The following is a 22,886-nucleotide window of genomic DNA, read 5'->3' as shown; positions in this document are numbered from 1 at the left end:
ATCATATATATTTTTTATTTTTTCACAGCAATTAATACAACCAGAACTTACTTTTTATTAATTTTTTGTTGCAGCCTGTTCCCATTAGAATGTAAGCACATGAACACCTTATTTGTCTGTTGACGGCTATAACCCTAGCATCTAGAATGTCATCTGGGAATACATAATGCAGTAGTATCTGGTTGTAAAGTTGGCTAACTACCCACTGGTAATATATATGGATTCATGTTAAGTCAAGAATGATATGGACAAACAGCCAGCTGGAAATATATTACTGTAGCATGATAAGCTTCCGTAACATACTTAAATGGTCAGTGTTTCTTTTATTCAGCTCATTTCATGCTCCATTTAAACATTTTTTGTCACAAAATATTAATTTTCTTAAAATGCCTATTTATATGCAATGTTTTCAAGTCTAAATTGTGGTAGGGAATATATATTATGGTACTAATAATATAAATGACACTGAACTGCATAGATGTGTATGGTTTACTAGCAGACTTCTCAGGGCACTAAAATATTCCCAAGAACTTTTCCATGTTCACCATATCGCTTCGTATCTTTAACTAGGAATAATTATATTTATATTATTTTTTAAGATTGTCCTAGATATAAGATCCTCTTAGCAACGTACAACTTTATTCCTTTCTTTTATGTCACTTTTAAGTCATGTTTAATAATAATTTATATCTGTAAAACCTATTTGACACTTGATAAACCGAACTTCAAAGGGAGTAAGTTTTATGCCAACCAGTTTGACATTTTGGAGACAAGGCAGGCTCTAAACAGGATTAAAATTCCACTATGCCTGATGGAATAGATCAACCCAAAGAGAAAAACTGCATAACATAATTTTAAGATGTAAGTCAGATAAATCAGCTTGGTAAAATCAGTTGGGGGAAACATTTTTTTTTTCTGATTGGCTAACTGCTAGAGCAAATAGTTTTCTATTCTTTATTCAAGAGATTTTCAAGATTTGCATTCATCGTTTCTTAGAAAAATAATGAAAAAATTTTCATGAAGTTGTTTTTTCTTCCATAAGTTAACGCTGTCATTATTTTATTTTCTAGTATAAGGCCAACAATGCAAAAGAACAGATTTTATTAAGTCCCAGACTTTCTCTGAAGCCACTAGTGATGACAAATTGTTAGCTAATAGTTTGGGGCTGAGTTTAGTTAACTTTTAGAATGAGAAATGGTTCTATAATCTTGATTTCAGTATGGATACTGCTTGCTGAGTTGAATATTTATGACTCTGGGCTTTTCTATAAATAACTGTTTAAAGCTATAAACATTAAGTAATGAAGGCTTTGTTTCATCCTATAGAGTCCGCATATAATTCATGCTCCTTTCCTAGAACACTAGGTAGCCTATTTCATAGTAGCTCATCCCATGTTCTACTTATCATCTGATGATGGAGAAAGTGAAGTACACTTTGTTTCTAGATGTCCATGTTTTAAAGCTTATAAACAACAGAAATGTATTTCACACAGTTCTGGAGGTTGGGAAGTCCCAGCTCAAGGTGCCAGTAAATTCTGTGTCTGGCGAGGGCCCTTTTTCTACTTCATAGATGATTCCTTCTTGCTGCATCTTTACATGAGCATCCATCCTCTGATCATGTCATGGGAACTTTATCACACAGAGTACAACAAAGAATATAATCATAACTACTCTATCAAGTCAACAAGATGACATTTTGGATTCTGTTTTCCAAAGTATTATATTTCTATAAAGCTTGACTTTTAAATACTCTGCAGTGGCTAAAGTGATCAGATAAGTTTTTAAATTTTTTTGTAAATTATTCTTTAAGGAGAATAACACTAAAGAACTATTACATGTAAAACTTACCTTAATAGGGAAATAATTGGTTTTATTTTGAAATGAACATAAGCATAATTTTATATAGTTACATTTTTAAAATAATTTTGCTGGTTGAAAAATTCATACACCTAAATTTGGTAATTATTTTAAGATATAAAAGCTTGTTGTTTCTTATTAAAAAGAAGAAACAATAAGAAATTAACATTATTTTCTGAAGATAAGATCTCATCAGAGAGAATAATACTGACTACAAAGGTGAAATGACTCCATGAGTATGGAGACACGAATCAGAGATTCTGAGTTTGTAATGAATCTTAACTAATCATAATTCTATTTATATAACACATCTGCTGTTCTTTTTTCTTTTATCTCTACATATTGGAAACATACTGAAATACTGTCATTATCTGAACTCATAGATATAAGTTTAGGTGCAAATTATAAGCATTGTGATTCAAGCGCCACAAATAACACACAAACACAATCAGACCATGAACATATTATTATTTGAGTGATATGAAAGCTTGTTAATGATCTGGCTAATTCATAAAATATCAGTTACATAGTTCAGTTAGGATTAAGACTTTCTGAGCTTGGATTTCTCCAATGCTTTGATTATGTGCGTGATTTAAAAATACTCATTATTTCCCTCGTAAGATTTATTTTATTTGTTGGAGATTAAAAAAACAGTGAATAGAGTAGTTTTTATTTATTTCAGGCATAAAACTGATAATAATTTATTAAGAAAAATGCTTTTAAACTGTAAATGTTTAATGATTATCACATTTTAAAATTTATGTTTCCCCACTTCTAGTGACAATAATAATATCTGTGCTTGCTCTAGCAGCACATACAGTATAAATTGGAAATGGTGATAAAATCTTACTTAGAAAACAATAAAGTGGTTTGCAAATTTCATACCTCATGAATAAGCTGTGATCAGCCAAATTTTGAATGTATGTGGTTCCATATAACATCATTTTAAACAAACAAGTAATGATGATCCAGATATCTATTTAGAGGCTATCTACTTAAAAATTCATTCATTTTTAAAATTAAAGTGACTTTCTTTCCTATAGAAACTCAATGTATGGAACACAGACTGGTTATCTTTGTGGTGTGTGTACAATGACAAGTGAATCTCTTAAATTTTCCAACTCCCAGTAGCAAACCAGAGCTTATGTAAACTCGTCAAATAAAGAATAAAATATTGCAAAAGGACCCAGAGTAGTCATTAAATCGTGTTAACTTTTTGTAGGCAAAAAAAGAAATCATTGTTAAACTTTGACAGTTTCAAGATTGGGTTATTTAATTCCACAATTTTGACAGTGAGATATTTGAGGATGATGCTTTACTTGTGACATTTGAAATGAATTACACTTAAATATTAGGATTTCTTTACATGATGCTTTATCTAAATCGTTACATCCTTATCTTTCAAAGAAAATCGTGGTACTATATATGTGTGAAACTAAACATTTAAAACAATTTGTTTTATTATTTATTATAGAATATACTTTTTAAATTGTAAAACCAACCCATATTAGTTTCCATAAAGCTGCCTTAGGGAACTATTTTTTTAATATGTGGAAAATACATTCAAACTCAATGAAATGTTTGATATATAGTTAGATTATAGCTTTGTAGAGTTATTAACATAAGTATTATTAAAGCTCTTCCCTTTTGGTTACATTATTTTTCCACATACAGTGAATCAAGGTAACAAGGGGTTGTTTTTCCATTTTGTTTTCTGAATTGGTTATTTACACTTTTGAAACCAAAAAGACAACTCCCAAGTCTCTCCATATTTTATTTTACACAAATCTTGCCAATAACTCCTCAGGGCTCATAATCTAAATCTAGAGGACATTACAGAAATTTTTCTTTCTAAGAGTTTTCAAATGTGCTTATTTTCAGGGTCCTGACATAAGGAATTTCATTATTGCAAGTTGTATGTGAAATATAAATTAAATGCTAGTACATTTAACTATGAAGAACAAAATTTCTTTAGTGTATAATAAATGAGTAGAGTCAACTCAAATCCAATATTTGGAATCATGATGCACCTTGTGCAAGAAACTATATGGGTTGCATCAGTGGAGTGAACAGAGTAACTCAATTGTACGAAATCAGTTGTTGCATTCAATGTCAGTGGCCCAATAAACTTGGGGTAAAATAAAGACTCTATGTAAGGTGTCTGGTTTGGTTTTCATTTTAGTTTATAATGCTTATGTAAAGGGGTAAGCCAAGAAGATTATTCTTGACCACACTTGAAAATGGACTCGATTACTGAGATTAAATTTCAGTGTATTTTATAAAAAATATTACTTTCACGGAAGTGAAGAGATACAATAGCACAATGGTGGTTACAATGGTAGAAATACATACTGCCAATAAAATGTTAGCAAGAGATTTAAAAATGACTGTACAGCACCGCATCAGAGAGTTGTGTTAACAGCAAAATGATTAATATTATTTTTCAATAAAATGAAATCCTTACATTTTTTAAAGAAATAAATGGGATAAAAGTGCTTTTTGTTCTTCTAATTCCTACCAAAATATTTCCTGATATGGAGCAAAAGACAGTAAAAAATGACAGTTTTAAAAAAAAAAAGACATTCATGCATTTAAGCCACCATTAGTCTCTGACTCTAACATAAGGCAGATCATTAATCTCTTGCAAAACTATGACTTTAGCCACTTAAACTCTTTTTTTTTTAGTGCTTTTCACAACAAGGACATGATAGGCCTTGTAAATTTAGAAGTTAAGATGTGTTTCCAACATGGTAAGTTAGACAAGCTCAGCTATTTTTTTGAAACACCAACTTTACAATAAAAATGCTTTGCTTTGGAGAAATGATGAAAACAATAGTGAAGAAAAAAACAGAAGGGGTCCTATAGAGTTTATCACAAATTACACTGTTTAGATCAATGAAAACATATCACATTTGCCTATGTGTCATCCTCTGTCTTGATGATATGGAAAAGGGTGACATTGAACAGGACCTGGTGGCCATTGTTCCAGGCATAGAGAGCTCGATCTCTTGCATTGTAGTCAAGCATGGATATGTGAAAGTATTGGTTATGGAAGGGAATGTCTGTGTACTCATATGTGGAGGTTTTGGTGGAATAGGAATAATACACCTTGGCTCCAGTTAAGTGGGAGTTGGTGACATACAGTGTCCCACAGATCATGAAAGATTCCCCTGCACTTCTCTTGGGGTAGCCAGTGCTCCAGCTCTTCATCACCTCCAAGGTATCTTGGTTAAGTTGGCTGATGACAATATTGCCTGCATTCTGGTTAGTTGCATACACAGCCCACAGCCCGATTTCATCAGCCATTAGGTCGATGTCAGAGAATCCACCCCATGTGTAGGGGTAAACATTATGAAAACCAGCATACTCCAGACTTCGTTGGGCAAGCACTCTCCCCATATCAAAGCTGTATTTGATGATGATATTACTCTGATACTTGTTAAAATAGAGTGAGCCATTGTAGACAACATGGTTAGTTCCTGCCCACTTGAAAGGAAGGTTGTATGTCCTTGATTCAGCCCCACTGACAAAGTCTGCAATTGATTTGTATTCACGAACAATTTTATTGTTAGTATAACTGTCCATGTACCAGACCTGAGAAGAAGGAAAAAAATAAATGGAGTGACTAAATTCTGTACTTTTCTGATAATTCCAAAAGAAAGACAGTGAAAGTCAGCACTTATTATTATTATAACTCTCAGGCTCTGGAAGCCACACTGTCTTACTGCTGACCTGCTGCAATGTATTTCAGGCTTTTGTAAAAATATTGCTATGGTCTGTTTGTGTGGAAAAGAAATAACTGAATTTACTACCTTGACATTAATTTGCTTTTTTGCTTTTTCTTTCTTTGTTTTTTAAATTCCTGACCATTTGGTGCATATCACTGAGTGAACCAAACATATGTAAATGCAAATTACAACACCTGATAAATAATGCCATCAGTGAAAACTACAACAAATATAACCTTCGGCAAATTACATTTATTCTATCTCTTGCCCTGAAAAAAATGTATAGTCTAGTTTTTCATATTTGATTGAAATAAGTACCATAGAATCTTCTAGAAACACTTGTTTATTGGGCTAGCCTGTAAGTACAACTACATTTTAAAGAAACCATTTTACTAACTGAATAACTAACCTCATTTAGAAGTAACCCTAGAGAATCTTAATTTTTACTGAGTTCTGTAATAGGACATAAATAGAGCTATGGCAAATTTCTAGTATATTGATTTATATAGCACAGGCATTGTCAACTTATGAAAATATCCCCCAGAAGTTTCAGCACTATTTCTTTTAAAATTACTTCTAGACTCCAGGGATATTTAGGCTTATTTAGTAAATTGGTTTTGCCCTTGAGTTTTTCACTTATTTAGTCCTATTTTTTCATACTAAAGAACATATTTTAGAAAGAGTACGCAGGGAAGTTTGCCCTTGAGTTTTTCACTTATTTAGTGCTATGTTTTCATACTAAACATATTTTAGAAAGAGTATACAGGAAGTTAGAGCTTTTCAAGCATAAAACATGACTAAAATAAATAAAAATTAGATTTGTGAAACTGATGAATTAGAAGACGGAACATTTTACCAAAACAGATTTGTCATTCTTTCTTAGATATGTTAATATTATCAAACAGAAAATATTTGCAAATTATGTAACAGTTTTCAAGTACAAACAAATATCCCTGAAGAAAATGAATAGTCCAGAAAAGAAAAAGTGTAAGCAGAACTTAATTCTAAGCAAAGGTGTTTGTGGGAGAAACATACTCTGTTGTTTTTTTCAGATGCTAAAGGGTCTGTCATCCAAGCACCAAATCGGGTTCCAGATGTCTTGACTGTAACTGGGCCTGTGATTTTCATCAATTTGCCACATGCTGAAATTAGAGAAACACAAACAGGTTAGGTGAACACAGCCAATGATTCCAATACACATACTCACACTAAGAGCAAAGAAGGGGATCAAAAACTAAGCCAATCCATGGGATTAATATCACATTTCTGAATAAATGATTATTCACAGTGGGTGCTGGGCCTTTAACCAAACATTGAACCATGAGGAGTTGCTTTTTCAATGCTCCAAATTTTAAACATAAAATTTTAAATTGGGAAATGATTTGTACAATCTGGAAAGAAATAAATAAGGAACATCATTATCATTATACCAATTCAGTGGCTGCTTCTTTTAAGTAAAAAGTTAGACAAATGAAGCAAATTGCCCATAGACCTGTTTAGTTGATGGCCAGAAACTCCTTCCTTTCCCCTGTCCCCACGCTTTGTGACTATGGATAACTTATACCAGCCAGAAAAACACTACCAATTGATTTTCATTCTGTTTGGCAAAGAAGCAGCCCCCAAGAAAGATAACTTTACAGTCTATAAGAATAAAACATTCAATCACAGTCTATAAGAAAGAGGTAGAGATTTTAAAGGTAAATGCCTTATACAGACAACAGGTCTGATAGGGCAGATATGAACACACAAAGAACAAAACCCCCAAAACTCAAACCCTCAGACCCTGAAGTCACATGTAGATGAAAAATGAAGAGATGTAATACGTGACAAAAAGACTTTAATGAAAAAAGTTGTAATATCTTTATCAGCCCAGCCCACCTGTGAATAAGATGTTAGAAATAGCTTGGACTTCATAAATTCCAAAGCCAAAACCAAACAGAAAGCTAGACATTTTTGTGAGATTTAGAAAATAGATTACTATAAAGTTTTAACCGTATTTTAAAATAATGTTTTTGTCCCTTTACCTGGATTATATTAGTTTGGGCCACTTATTATGCTTATCTTTCTTTTTATTTATTTTAAGTTCAACTTTTAGGGGTAATGTGCAGGTTTCTTACATGGGTATATTGCACCCAGGTAGTAAGCATAGCACCCAATATATAGTTTAATGAGATTTTTGAACAGCAAAATTTAGAAGTGATTTATTAATTATACACATTGTGAAAGGCAATATGACTGCCTATAAAATGCTGGGTTTTGGTCTAAACAAAAGTCTTCTTTCTTGTCCATTTATATCATGTTATTTTCTTCTATTTCTTTCTTTTTCTTAAAACTCTGTTGGGTCCTACTTGTTCTACATATCTTCTTTCCTCCTCTGACTATTTAGAATTGATCAATTTCTATTAGTTCCTGTTGGTTGTTGTTTGTTTGGAAAGAAAAGAACACATACCCAAAGCAAATCAAAGACAAACTAATTATAACTTGAAGCTTATTTTGGCTCAGTTTTTTCTATATTTGCTTCTTATAAGAATAATTTATAATTGGCAGAATACTAAGCTTTGCAGCTAGGAAGATGATGAATGGTAACATTATATTTTGCACTATTAGTTCAGTGATAACTACAAATTTAATAATCTCTAGCATTTCATAAAACCTGAATTGAATATATTTTTCCCTTTTTGTAAAAGAAATCAAATGTGATGGCATCGTTATATCCATAGTGTGGGTTACTTTATGATTTCCTCAAATCAGTAAAACTGGACCAATAATTCAGAAGACTTTATGACATTATCTATAGAATTGAAAGACCTTGCATTAAGCCTATTTAGAATATATAAGCTCTACTTGGTACAAACACATAAACAATATATGAGTAAAGTAGTATCAGTTTGAACTAGAAAATGTTAACCATATTCTGAATGGATCTAGTTGAGTATATTTTCTGAATGCAGAATAAGTGGAAGTAATATTATTTTTAATAATTTCCTATATACATTTTTTAATCAACAGATGATATGAGCATAACAATTTCAAGTGTAAGTAGAGTGTAACAAATAGAAGGGTCTCTCTTTCCCCTAAAAACATCATAAAACATGTGATTTTTTTTTCTAAGCATGGAAAAGTAATTCTGACTTAAGATGATGGAGTGATACATGATTTTATCTGCTTTCATTTTCTGTGATCTCATTAAAATGATAGTAAAGGAGTAAACCATGAGGGGAAAAAAAAGAGAAAAAAAGCAAAGCAAAGGTACAAGAGCCATTAGTGAAGAAGTTTTAACCAATTTCCAGAAGGCAGGGTTGATGAAAAGTGATCATTAAAGATGAAGATGGAATAAGATGCATTTGTGTCTATGCAGAGCAAGTGAGATCCAAGGAGGAAGATGATCTGCCTTGAAGAGAAAAAAGAAAGGACTCAGAAACATAAGTAGAAAGAATTGTAGGAGTGAGATGGGACTCTGAAAACAGGCACACCGCTTAAACCATGCCTTAAGAGCAATTGATTCCATCTTCATCTGTAGATGCAGGACTCCAGAAGGCAAAGGAAAAAAAAAAATGAAACTGGGTTGGTGATCTGAGTATACCTAGGGTGATTAATACAGACATTGGAGGGCCAGAAGAAAGCCTCCTACACAATGACATTGGTGGTTTCCCTGCCTACTCACCATAGAAAGAATTGCCAAGCTCTATCTTAATAACAAGAGTTTCCAAGCATATTTATTGTTCAAAACTTTAAAAATGTATGTATAACCAAGGATGGCCAGATATTTTCAAAAAGTTTGTAAGAATGACTGATGTAAATGTTCAGAAAAACCGGGGCTCCCCACAGAAGAGATAACTCAGAGAATAGACAAGATCCTAGTAGCTTCTAAGAGATTTGTATAATATATACTGTGTATTGTAAAAGGAAAACACAAAAGAACTATTAGAAAACAAAAATATAATTATATTAAAAAATAGATTGCAAGATAAAAAGAGTTATCTCCAAAATAAAGCAAAAGAGATAAAAATGAAAATAAGAGAAAAAATATGGAGGCATCTAGGATCAATCTAGAAGCGCCAACATCCAGAGAGCAAGGTTTCTAGAATGAGAGGAGAGAGAAAAAGAGGGGAGAAAATTATCAAAGAAATTATACAGGAAAACTCTCTAGTAACAAAACCTAAATATTCAGATTAAAAGAACACATGATAATGAATGAAAAAAAGATCTACTTCCAAAAAACTACTGTGAAATGTTAGAAGATTAAGTTGAAATGGAAACTTTTTAGAGAAAATATGAGCTTGTCACATGCAAACAGGTAGAATTAGACCAGAATTGGGCTTCTCATCACCAATACTGGATGCTAGAAGACAATGATGAGGGCCTTTATATTTAGGGAGAAAATCAGAGGAAAACAGAATAAAGATATTTTTTGACATGTGCACTTTCCAAAAATTTACCTACAATGAACTCTTTCTTCAGAAATTACTTGGGGATATATTGCAGTGAGTACACCAAGACAGGGGAAGACATCAGACAAGAAAATAGTGACTTCCTGTCCCAGAATGACAACTATGCAGTGGGCTTTGAGAATAATCGGCCCAGAATGGAAACAAAGTTCCAAGAGGGAGGTCTCAGAAATAAGTGGAATTGATACATAGATAAACTGTATGAGATCCTCTAGAAAAACTGGGTAATGCAAAGGCAATTGTTGATGTATACAAAATAATTCACTTGAATTTAACTCTAGTAATAGCCTCCATTGAATGGAACAAATACGACATTGGGCTTAAAGAGGAAGGAAATGTGTCTGAGTCCACCACTTAGCTCCCAAAGAACAGTATAAACTTTGCTATAATAATGTAAACACTCATGTCTAACTTGTAGAATCAGCCCATAAACTAATTATGTAAAACTTGTTAGACATCTCATCTGCTCTGTGATTACAGGAAAGCCAAAATGTTTCCAACCATGACAACATGGAAGAATAGGTAAAGTCCACATTGCTAGGGAATTAAACACTGGGAGAGGAAATGGAAAGAAAGATGGGGGTGTAACTGTCTTCATATTTTTAAAATATGGAGGTAAGAGATTTTTCCTGTTGTTGAAAAATAATGAAGATTCAAATCTAAGACTTGAAATTACAAAATTGATAGGGTTGAACTCTGAATAGTCATGAAATCATATTAGGAGGAAACATGAAAGAAAGCAGAGTTGGCAAAGTTATCTAAATCCTCATCTTTCAGAGCAAGAAGTCAATAAACAATGTCTAAAACTGTAAACCAAAATAATTGAAGAAAAAAAGCATGTTAATAGAAATACAGACATAATCACTAATAGCCCTAAAATTAAACTAAATGTGGCTGAAACTGGGGAGCAGAGCTAAAGAAGGAGACTGTTGCTTTTTATTCTAAGCATACACTTTTCCAGCTATGTGCATACAATATTTAGGTTATAATGTAAAAAGTTAAAATAGCTGCAAAAATTTAGTAGCCTTTAATTTTATAAAGCAAAAATCACATTTATATATTGCCTTTTGAAAAATCATTTCCAGGTTTTACATGCTATGCTTCCTTGTGACCAGGAGGTAGATGAAAATGGAAGATGTAAATAGTTTGCAGAAATGGAAACTGTGAATATTCTGCATTTTAATTTGGCCTTTATCCTGTAAGGAATAGATTGAAACTCTGTTCTTTAAACTTTTAACTCTTACAATTGACATGGCAATCTCTTGCTCTTTAATTCTTTCAACCTTAAAAAATTAGAATTTATATTATGAATTATAATATCACTTAATATATCAAAGCTAATAAATTTACAGTGGTTAGTAAATGTGCAGGAGCTGTAATAAAAGATACTGTCCATATGATTCAAGTATGAATGATATGCATTTTCAAAGTAGTTAAATGATTACAATCTTGGAAAAATATACTCCTGTTGAAGATCCACTAGTTAAAGGAGAAAATGTTAGTCTAAAACTTAAAAATATTTTAAAAATGTGAATGATTTTTATGATTATTTGAAAAAATATACATACACAGGATCTCAGAAGTCAGTTGAGTACAATTTTGTTCTGAACACAGATTAATACAATGTCTCGAATATGAAACAAACATAATGTAATGTGCATTCCCACAAAACTTTATACTCAGAGGAAATTACCAAGCGGAAACACAATCTGTAAAAATTTACGGCAACTTCAAGTTCTTTCTATTGTCCAAGTGAATATAGATTTTGTAGTTATGGAGTTTGACTTAACATTTTAGATGGCCAAACTAATGACAAATTGGATCTAATTAAACTAAAGAGCTTCTGCACAGCAAAAGAAACCACCACCAGAGTTAACAGACAACCTACAGAAAGAGAGAAAATTTTTGCAATCTACTCATCTGACAAAGGGCTAATATCCAGAGTCTACAAGGAACTCAAACAAATTTACAAGAAAAAAACAAATAACCCCATCAAAAAGTGGGTGAAGGATGTGAACAGACAATTCTCAAAAGAAGACATTTACGTAGCCAGCAGACACATGAAAAAACGCTCATCATCACTGGCCGTCAGAGAAATGCAAATCAAAACCACAGTGAGATACCATCTCACACCAGTTAGAATGGCAATCATTAAAAAGTCAGGAACAACAGCTGCTGGAGGGGATGTGGAGAAATACAAAAATTTTACACTGTTGGTGGGACTGTAAACTAGTTCAACCATTGTGGAAGACAGTGTGGTGATTCCTCAAGGATCTAGAACTAGAAATACCATTTGACCCAGCCATCTCATTACTGGGTATATACCCAAAGGATTATAAATCATGCTGCTATAAAGACACATGCACACGTATGTTTATTGCGGCATTATTCACAATAGCAAAGACTTGGAACCAACCCAAATGTCCATCAATGGTAGACTGGATTAAGAAAATGTGGCACATATACACCATGGAATACTATGCAGCCATAAAAAAGGAGGAGTTCGTGTCCTTTGTAGGGACATGGATGAAGCTGGAAACCATCATTCTCAGCAAACTATCGCAAGGACAGAAAACCAAACACCACATGTTCTCACTCATAGGTGGGAATTGAACAATAAGAACACTTGGACACAGGAAGGGGAACATCACACACCGGGGCCTTTCATGGGGTGGGGGGAGGGGGGAGGGATAGTATTAGGAGATATACCTAATGTAAATGACGAGTTAATGGGTGCAGCACACCAACATGGCACAGGTATACATATGTAACAAACCTGCACATTGTGCACATGTACCTTAGAACTTAAAGTATAATTTTAAAAATATATAAAATTAAACTTCAAAGTGAAGTTTGATTTACCAGCAAAACTGCCTCCTATGGTATAGGTACCTTATTGCCAGACTGAAGCATGATTTATACAAAGCAGGAGGACACAATTCTGGTATTTGTCTCAAATGTCTGCATATTTCAGATGTTGAGGTGTGCATAATCAGATGTTGATTAGTTGAAACCTGAACAAGAACTGTCCTTGGAGCTCTGAATCATACCATGAGCCTTATCTAATCAACATTTCCAAACAACCCACAGCACATCACTGGCTTGGGGTGTCTTTGGCTTCCATGGTGCTTGAATCTAATCCAGCCTTGCATCTCTATGGCAAAGGGATACTGCTGAGTCTTAGGTTGTTTCGGCCAAAACTTAGGACACAATTTGTACCGGAGGTTAAAAGCTTCTGGCTCTTAAACTAAACATTGGGTGACCATGGTAAAGTGGTCTTTTGGCTAGTTGACTCTTTTATTTTGTACCTGGTTTTGTAAGGAAAATTGATTCTTACTCCAGTCAATCATACCTTACAAAGCAAACTTTACTTTCTTGTAGCACTAAGAATTTCTCTGAAATATGTTAGAGGGTAAAAACAATAGTTACTATTTAAAGATTTAATAATTAATTTATTCATTTGACAACCATTTACTGTGAACTTATTTTGTACCAGAACTATTCTAGGTGCTGAGAATACAAAGGTGAACAGGGAGGCAAGTCGCGTGTCATAGCTTCCCAAAATACTATTGCTTATGCTTCTCCTTTCTGTTGCCTTTTTTCTTCTTTTCTGTTTTTTAAATCAACTGGAAAGGAAATTTAAAGAAAGAAGTTATATCGGACCAAATCTGTATTGAGAAGAAAAGGACACAGCAATGAGTGCACTAAATATTTGTCAATATTAAATAAAAATTATTGAAATTCAGTCATGAGTACTGTACCATAACAGCATTCCATTAAGACAGTCTTCTTAGATAACCTGAAATATATCTTATGTTTAGCCATATTTGCCTCTACTCTTCTTCCACAAAACATACTCATAAGCTGTCAACATAGAAACAAGCAAATTGAACTATACTGTTCCATGTTTAGTGTTTATAAAAAATGAATATGTGTGTCTAGTAAAAAAATCAAATATAGTTATATTTCACCATATCTCACTGATTTGTTCCTTCACACGTATCTTAAAGATACAGACACGTTCTGTCTGTATGATGGAAACTTATCCCTATAATCAGGAAATCAATATATATCTAGTGTTGGCCAGGGAAGGTCTTATGAACACTTATGAATTTAGTGTTTTGCATTATTTGATTCTCCTCTGTGTAATCTTCCTTCTGTCATGTTGCTTCATGTCTATCATCCATTAGCTATCTTCTCTCTGCCCAGTGACTCAAAATGCCCAATTGCAGGCTTTGTCTTCCTGGTATTACTCTTTATTTGACCTCAGTCCATCACAACTTTTATTCCTGGAGTCAAATTCTTTGGGTAAACTAATATTTGTAGTGTTAATCTAAGAAACATACTTTAAATGAAGAGTTAATGTGCCAAGGCATTAGCAATTTAAAAATAATAACTGCATCTTCGGTTTCTTATTCTGAAATAGTGAATACATTAAAAATGTTATACTCCAAAGCGATATACTTGCTTAAAACCCAAAGTAGGTATACGATAATTATGTATGAAAATGTCCTTTACTTTTCACTGAGTAGGGGACAAAGTGCTTTGCATAAAGTTTCTCCATATTTGGTGACCATGTAAAGTGGTCTTTTGGCTAGTTGACTCTTATTTTTACCTGGTTTTGTGGGGAAAATTGATTCTTACTCTAGTCAATCTTACCGTAGAAAGCAAACTTTTAGGTGGTTAAAAGAATAGCTTTTGTATGTGACCTATGTGCTTCATTCATTTATTTATTCATTCATCCAGCTAAGGTTTTTTTTTTTTTTAGCAGAAAGCACTGTTCCAGATACTAGAGTTAACAATAATGAGAAAGCATGACACTTCTGTTCTGGTGAAGCTTACATTTTGGTGAGAAGAGAGAAAGAATAAATTAAAAAACAAATAAACAAACTAAACATATCATACAGAAATAAATTTAATGCCAAGATTTAAGTAGGGCAATTTTATAAAGAGTGACTGGGGAGCTACTTGATATTGGGAGGATAAGGAAGACCTCTCAGTGTGTGACATTTAATTTGACATTTTATTGACAAGAGAAGGACATTTAGGCATTTAGTTTATTTACTGGAGCAGCTGTTTAGTGGATTTAGCCATTTAGAGAATAGCTAGGGGAAGGCAGCATCTTAAAGTGGTTGGGGACATGGGTTAAAGAGTCGGCCTGGATTTGAATCCTGATTTTATCCCTTATTCGCTGGAGACCTTGAACAATTTTCTAACCTCTCAGTGTTTCATGGGTAACAATAGAAATAATATCTATATCAAAGTGTTATTAAGAAGATTAAATAAAAAATACGGGCTACGTGTTTAAAATAGTGCTTGGTACATAGTTAAGTACTTAAGAAATAATAGCTATTATTATTGTTATTGCAAAGGCCTTAATATGCTTGGTGAATTAAGAGGAACAAACAGAAAGAAGATCAATGTGTTTAGAATACACTTGGAACAGAAGAAGATGAGATTGGAGAGATGAGTAGTCCAGTAGTCCATATTAAGTTTGTAAACTTTGTGAAGACAAGATTTGGATTTTATTCTATGAATGATCGAAAGTCATTGGATTATTTTAAAGGGGTAGGGGAGTGACAGAATGTAAGCTGCACCTTAGAAAGATCTCTCTAGCTACTGTATAGAATATTAATTGTAGAGTGGATAGGGTGTAAACAGATAGTCTCATTAAAAGGTTATCAGTTTCGGGAGGCCGAGGTGGGCGGATCACAAGGTCAGGAGATTGAGACCATCCTAGCTAACACAGTGAAACTCTGTTTCTATTAAAAATACAAAAAAATTAGCCGGGCGTAGTGGCGGGCACCTGTAGTCCCAGCTACTCGGGAAGCTGAGGCAGGACAATGGCATGAACCCGGGGGTGGAACTTGCAGTGAGCCGAGATTGTACCACTGCACTCCAGCCTGGGTGACAAAGCAAGACTCTGTCTCAAAAAAAAAAAAAAAAAAAAGGTTATCAGGCTGATTTAGGTGAAAGATGATGGAAGCAGTTGTGGGGATGGAGAAAAGTAGATGGACTTGGGATATGTTTTTAGAATAAAGTGGATAGGACTAGGCTTTGGATTAGATGTGAGGAAAGGGAATTTAAAAACTCAAAAAAATAATCAAGGATAACATCTAGACTTTTGGCTTGTCCAGCTAGGCAGATTGTAGTGTCATTTACTCAGATGAAATGACTGAGGGAGGAATGGGTTTGGGAGCAAAAATAAAGAATCCAACAGGGACAATTCTAAGTTGTTCGTGACTATTACACATATCAGTGGAAACAGCATATAAATCTAGGGAACAGATACTCCTTTGAGTTTTGACCAAACAGTTTTGATGGTTTTTAGCATAATGATGACAGTGAAAGCCAGGGGCTACATATTGTCTCAGAGGGAAGGCACACACAGAAAAGAGAAAGGTATCTAGCACAGAACTCTGTAAATCACAATATTTATAAGACTCATCAAAGAAGCCCAAGAATAAGCTATAAGTGGAATAGAAAAAATAACGTGATATTAAGAAATCCAAAAGAAGAAAGTTTTTTAAGAAGGATGCAGTACTGACCTGTGACAAACACCACTAAGATGTCTAGCAACATAAGATCAAAGAAATAACCATAAAATTTGGCAGCAAGAGTCACTGCTGATTATAAAACTCAGATAAAGTGTGGTGATCCCAGAAAATGAATCGAAGTTGGTTTGAAAAGAACGTAAACCAAAGCAGCAGCTATAAAAGATTCTTTCAAGGGAAAAGAAGCAGGGAGATAGGGGTAGGAAAATTGGAGATTACAGGAAATTTTTATTGTTGTGCTGATGATGGTTAAGAAAGGTTTGTTTATAAAAATAATCTAGTAGAGAGCAATACGCTGATGTTGTGAAAGACAATAATTAAATAAATGAAGCCCATGAGCAGATGGTAGTTTAATCTGTTTAGTAACCATGAGTAATCATGTGCCTATCTTTCCTTTTATAATTTTTGTGTGTGAGTGTCTGTCTGTTTTTACTCCCAACAATTTCACAGGAAATGTTCTTAGAGTGGTATATTCCATCCAGGTTTGAACACTGAGGCATGAGTTAGGAAGCCTGGTTTCAAATCTAGGCCACAGCATTCAATCATCGTATGAAGTTGGACAATGCCTTATTCTCTGGAGTGGAATTTCCTCATCTATAAAATGAAAATTCTGAAGCTTGACATTTTTTCATTTTAACTAAGGAAACATTGAATAGATAGTGGATCAACAGCATGTATATGCTGATGGAGAGAAGGTGGTATTTGTGGTTGTGGTCAAATAGACACCACCAGCGTTATGTTTATGATCACCATCATCTACCCTTATTCTCAGGAAGCAAAAAGCTGACAGAGCTCTCGATGTTGATTTCTTCTCAGTAGATGCTTCCCTTACAAATGGTTATTGATTTCCTAAGCTAGGATTCATCTTGCCAAATGAAATTAGCAAAATTAAAGTTACAGGAATGTATAAAACTGGCAGCGTCTTTGTTTATAATTTTGTGTACCTTAGTGTTAAGTAACATAGGTATCTCCAGATTCTAATGGAGCACAGATACTGTAAAATGTGGTAAAATAAAATAAACAATAAGAGTCATTTTTTACTTCTCAGCTTCCTCACACTAGCTTTTGGTCAAATAAATCATTATCTTTCTCACTTTACTCTCACTTTTTATGAGGACAAAGGGAGCCAGACAGAGAGGATAATTTTCCCAAATGCCTGGAAGACAAATGTTCCTGCAAAGGTGGATGGCAAAGAAGGAAGTTAGGAGTCTTGCTTCATTGATTTTCTCCTGCTGTGCTCTTCTGTCTGCAGTAAGATATGAAAACATTAGCATTTATAAAATATTGTATGTGCACATTGCGTATATTCAGAAAATGTACTGAAATATACATCTTACCAAATGTAATAATTGAAGAAACTGACCATTTTATTTCTATCACGACTTTTGGACTTTAAATTTCTTATAATCAGTTACAATCCATATTTATCAATCAGTAGCTCAGGAAAAGATATCATTTGGGATTCAGCAGGAAGATCAGTTGTTTGGACTAACGAAGTGTCAAAACCATCTGTCCTCTCTCTTGTTTATTTGTTTATATATATAATTATTTCTTATATAATTGTACTCTGTAATATCCTGCACTAATAGCTTCTGGATTTGAATCCTAAGGTCATGCCCTTATAAACAAATTAAATGGATTACTGAATATGTTTATGGACAGAATGTTATTTCTTTTTACTTAAGGCCATTAGAGAACTCATTCATTAAGAAATACTTCTGATTTGATCTTTAAAGTCTACCTATTTAGGTACTTAAAATAAGTTTGTCTGTACCATACATTTGGTAGTAAAATAAATTTATATTAAACTTTTATTTGCATGTCTAGCCTTATGAGTTATATTTGTGAGGGAAAGGTAGGGATAACAATGGATATCTAAAATGTTGTATTGGATAGAGCACCGGAAAGAGTTTCTAATGGTTATCTGGCTAATGGGATCAAGAATAATATGAACATTTTAAATAACCAACATTTTTCAAAGTTAACACAGTTTCACCTTTTTAATTATTTTTGAAACTCCCTTGACTCTTCCTTTTACCTTTTCTGGGATTAAGCCTAATTATGAACATATCTTTAAGGAGAAGCCTGTTCGGCATTCAAACTGAATGACAACTTGTGTTATGAAATCCCAACTAATTTTGCAATTCCTACTTGACTTTGGAAATACAGGTTTTATATTATTAAGAGGCTCATAACCTAGTTGTAATCTAGAAAAATGTAGGAGATAAGAGGACGATTAATGATAAATAAATATATGATAAAATTTACCAATTACCAAAAATATGGCTAAAATATAACTAAGGTTCCAGAGTTCCAGAAGAAAGAATAAAATGCATAGACAATGGAGACATTGCCATTCTATTTTACAACCTAGAATTTTGGGAAGAGCAAGACTGTTTTTGGTAAATGACTTATTTGAAGATTCAATTTAATTTAAAGGAATATTCTTATAAATTTCCTCTATTGCATTTCTGAGTCAAACCTCACTCATCTCTACCTCAGGCACACAGCTTGACTTTTTTGTTAATTCCTGCTTTCACTGAGATCTTTAGTGTCTCTTGCTTTAAATGCTAATAAAGCAAAGTATCAGATGTTTTGGAATGAAATACTGCATTGCCATTGAAGACAGAACAGTTGGCAATGACAACAAACATGAAAAAAGGCTGTGCTTTTATTTTCCTTTCCCCCCAAAAGCTTTTTGGCTTTGTAAAAGATATTGATGTGTTTTATATTTGACACACATTGATTCATTTCTTGAAAGCAACTTAAAGCTTTTGATTTTACAAATCAAATTTGCTCTTGAACATTCTGCAGACACTAATTTTTGTCCACTGCGTTTCAGGTATATTGCGATGGTCTCCAGAAATTCAACTAGAACAAGACATTGATTCTGATCTCTCAGTGCAGGGAGAATTTATCTATAAGGGTGTAAAGATTTAAAACAGAAAAACAAATGGGCATTTTCTGTAAAATATGTTACTGTACTAAGTGTCATGGGAGAGTACGGGAGGTGGTTGTGGGAGACCATGCCAGGGGAATCCAACCACATTAAGGAAAAATCATGGAATAGTTAAGGTGGGAAGGAAGAGTGTCCCATGACAAGGGAGAGCAAGTTCAATGTCAAGAAGGTAAAGAAAGCATGCACAATTGAGAAACTGGAAGATTAGAATGGTTAAAGCTTAGAGTGAGTGCATCATGAGAACCTGAGAACTCAAGGCCTGGAGAATCGGGCAGAGCCCATTTCATGAAGACAAAGCATGCAAAGGTGTTTGGATTCCATTTTAAAGGTAAACCACTTGAATACAGGTGCAATATAACAAGATTTGTATTGGGGAAAGATCACACTAAATATTTTTTAGTGATGGAGAGCCAAAACAAATGATCAGGAGGCCATTTGAGTAATTCAGTTGAAAAATCACAAATGACACTCTGAATTAGGCTGGTGGAAGTGAGGATGCAGAAGAGGTGGTTTTGAGAAATTGGTGAGGGGGAGATAAAAGATGTGGCGATTGCATGGTGGTGTGAAGTTCAGAGAAGAATTAAGAATGAATCTAGCCTCTTTTTTTTCCTACAACAATTGGGTGGATGGTGGTTCTATTCATTAAATTAAAGTTATTGAGGTATCTGGGGGGGTCCTTATTATTTTGTACCCCACAAAAGACATTATGTATGGGGAAAGAAATCTCAGTCTTTGAACTCAGAAGGACTTCCATGTAAAGTGATTGCCTCTAACATGAATCTTTGGCAGTTAATTTAAACTTTCTGAGTATCTGTTTTAGTGAAGTTGTTGATACTAATGCCTAACCCAGAGTTCTTGCATAGATTGGAAATAGCACATGCAAAGCAGCTGGCCTAGTGCTTGTCAAGCAGTAGGCATCCAATATTGCCGTAGTTATTGACTTATGTGTCAGTTGTCCCCACTAAAATATAACCTTGACAGGAAGAGGGAGATGGTCTCCTTCCCATCCTTGCATCCACAAATACCTAGCAAAGTGCGAGCACACATTAGAGAGTCAATAAATAATTGTTAAAGTATTAGCCCATAGATACTTTGGTTCTCGTTTAAAAACTAATTTGGCATAAGTGGTAAAGACAGTAACTCAAGTCTCTACTTGTGACCTTAAGTTTCTAATCTTCCTTCTGTTAAACATGAAGTCCCAAAGCTGTGTAATAGAATCTAATGCTTCACTAGATGGCACCAAACCATTGCCCTAAAACAGCACTAACATGAGGGAGTCGGGGCAGAGGACTGGAAAGCTGGAAAGCCTTATTATAGTCCACATTAAATATCTATTTGTTGTTCGTAGGGGTGTGTACAAACTTCAATCATGTTTTTTCAGTCGAATTCTCACATACATACAATTACATTCTGCATATCTAGAAATGTGACATGATTCAATTAAGAACAGGGGACTTTATCCTATTCCGTCTTTCATTGGAGTACATTAAGAACTTAGAAAAGGACATTACTGTACCTCATTCAGGCCAGAGGTCCATTGCTGTTGCGAGATTTTCCTGATTTCTCCAAACCTTTAATTCTCTAGTAGAAATAAGCAAAATGGTGCCCATGGTGCCCCAGTGGTCCTGATGACTTATGATTCCTTCGGGATCTTATTTACTATTTTGGGGTAACTTAGATTTTGCAGGCAATAAGACTAGCTTGTTTTTTAGCATCTTAAAATTCATGTGATGTACGCTGTGACATTTATTTAAAAGCAAATCCACTGAAAAAGTGAGGGAAAACACATTCATCATTGTTGTAATTTTATTGTTTCTCTCTAATCCATTTCTACCCTCTACTAATTGGCCATGTGGGTTGAGAAGCATTTGTGTAGAGTGAAGATGTCTTTGATGAATAAGCCTTCTTGCTCTTGTTACTATATTGCTGATTCTGTAATTATCCAATGTCCCACTCTAGATGTGAGCAGCATAGCAACTGGATTATAGGCCCTTTAGGAACAATTGAACCCCTGAATGCTTTTCTTTCTCTACCCTTTCTGTTAATGGTCCTGATGTTAACATCAGTTTTCTTCCCCAAGCCTATGCATTCTGATATATGGATAATTGGGTATTTGTTTATGTGATAATATTAGCCTTGGAGTTCAAGGGTTCTCAGAGATGAATTGATCCAAACTGTACTAATTGCCAGGAAATGCAAATACTAAATTGAGTGTTAATCAAATTATAACCTACTGCTATACTAAAAGTTATATGTTTGATTTCTTCTGCAATTGTGTATCTACATACATATATTTATGCACTATATATAATATAACAACATATATAATATATACTATCACACATCTTCTTTCAAATAGAGTGGCTCTTTTAAAAATAAAAATATGAAGTTTCATTTATTTATTTTTTCAGTAACCATGTGGCTTTATACTTCACTGTATAACGACTGTATGGCTCTGCCTGGACGTTTTCTACATTGTAATTAAGGGTTGTGGTCCAGCTGATAAAATATCCTCTTTCTCAGGAGATGCTCAATAAGTGGTTAATTGACCTAAACATGGTGGGATAGTAAAAACTACCCAGTTATTGAGATAAAAAGCATGAAAGAGTTACATTCATTGTTTATGGCAATGGCCCCTCTACTAAGTAAATAAGAAACTGAAGGCTGCTAATAATCTACGAAAGCATTTATGAAATGTGGAAACTATTTTCAGTATTTTATAAAGTCATCTCAATTAACTTATATAGCAACCATCTCATTAAATAAGAAGGTTGAATACCGATTTTATTGCTATTTGATATTTGTATTATATTAGTTGCCAAGTTTTGTTTTAGATTAGCTAAAATAAAAATAAATATTGATTAACTAATGCAGTTTAGTTAACAATCAAATTCTTTCTAACATTGTGGTCCACTGGATAAAATTAATTAAAAAGATCCGTGATGTTACAGATATTAAGGATCAAGTCCTAAGCATAAGGACGCTATAGAAATATTATGCAAAGTTCAATAGGAAGAATAAAAAGGATGAATGCGTGCCTACTTAGATTAACCCTCTTTGTCCAAAATATCGGAAGAGGCTATATTTGGGGGGTTACATGTGGGTTAGAAAAACAAACAAATGGGGTTAAAATAGAGCTGAGGAGAACATAGAACTATCCAACTGCAGTACAAATTATTTCCATCTAGGTAAACCAGACAGAATACCTGTAGAAGGAAAGCTCATTTATAAAATTGAGCAAATCCCAGAAGTTGTTTTTTGTGTTGTTCATTCAAAAACATAACTGACATATGTTAGGTTTCAGGGGGGTTACTAACTAGAATCATCCTATTTCCTGTCCT

The 22,886-nt window shown here is 33.7% G+C and overlaps 1 protein-coding gene across 3 annotated transcripts in view; it reads right to left on the bottom strand.

Annotated features, from left to right (window-relative positions):
* Positions 1 to 3,103: 3,103 nt before the first annotated feature.
* Positions 3,104 to 22,886, bottom strand: part of OLFM3 (olfactomedin 3) — a 196,631-nt gene continuing 176,848 nt past the window's right edge. For all 3 annotated transcript variants that reach the window (XM_054449818.2, XM_054449829.2, XM_054449812.2), the window contains exons 5-6: positions 6,620 to 6,726; positions 3,104 to 5,450 (exon numbers count right to left, since the gene is read on the bottom strand). In XM_054449818.2, the coding sequence (XP_054305793.1) occupies positions 4,773 to 5,450; positions 6,620 to 6,726 (785 nt within the window). In that variant the 3' untranslated portion in view covers positions 3,104 to 4,772. The remainder of the gene's footprint in view (positions 5,451 to 6,619; positions 6,727 to 22,886) is intronic.

This window comes from Pongo pygmaeus, chromosome 1 (assembly GCF_028885625.2).
Source record: "Pongo pygmaeus isolate AG05252 chromosome 1, NHGRI_mPonPyg2-v2.0_pri, whole genome shotgun sequence".
Classification (NCBI taxonomy): Eukaryota; Metazoa; Chordata; class Mammalia; order Primates; family Hominidae; genus Pongo; species Pongo pygmaeus.
The sequence above is the reverse complement of the archived record's forward strand: the minus strand, read 5'-3'. Positions and strand labels throughout refer to the sequence as shown.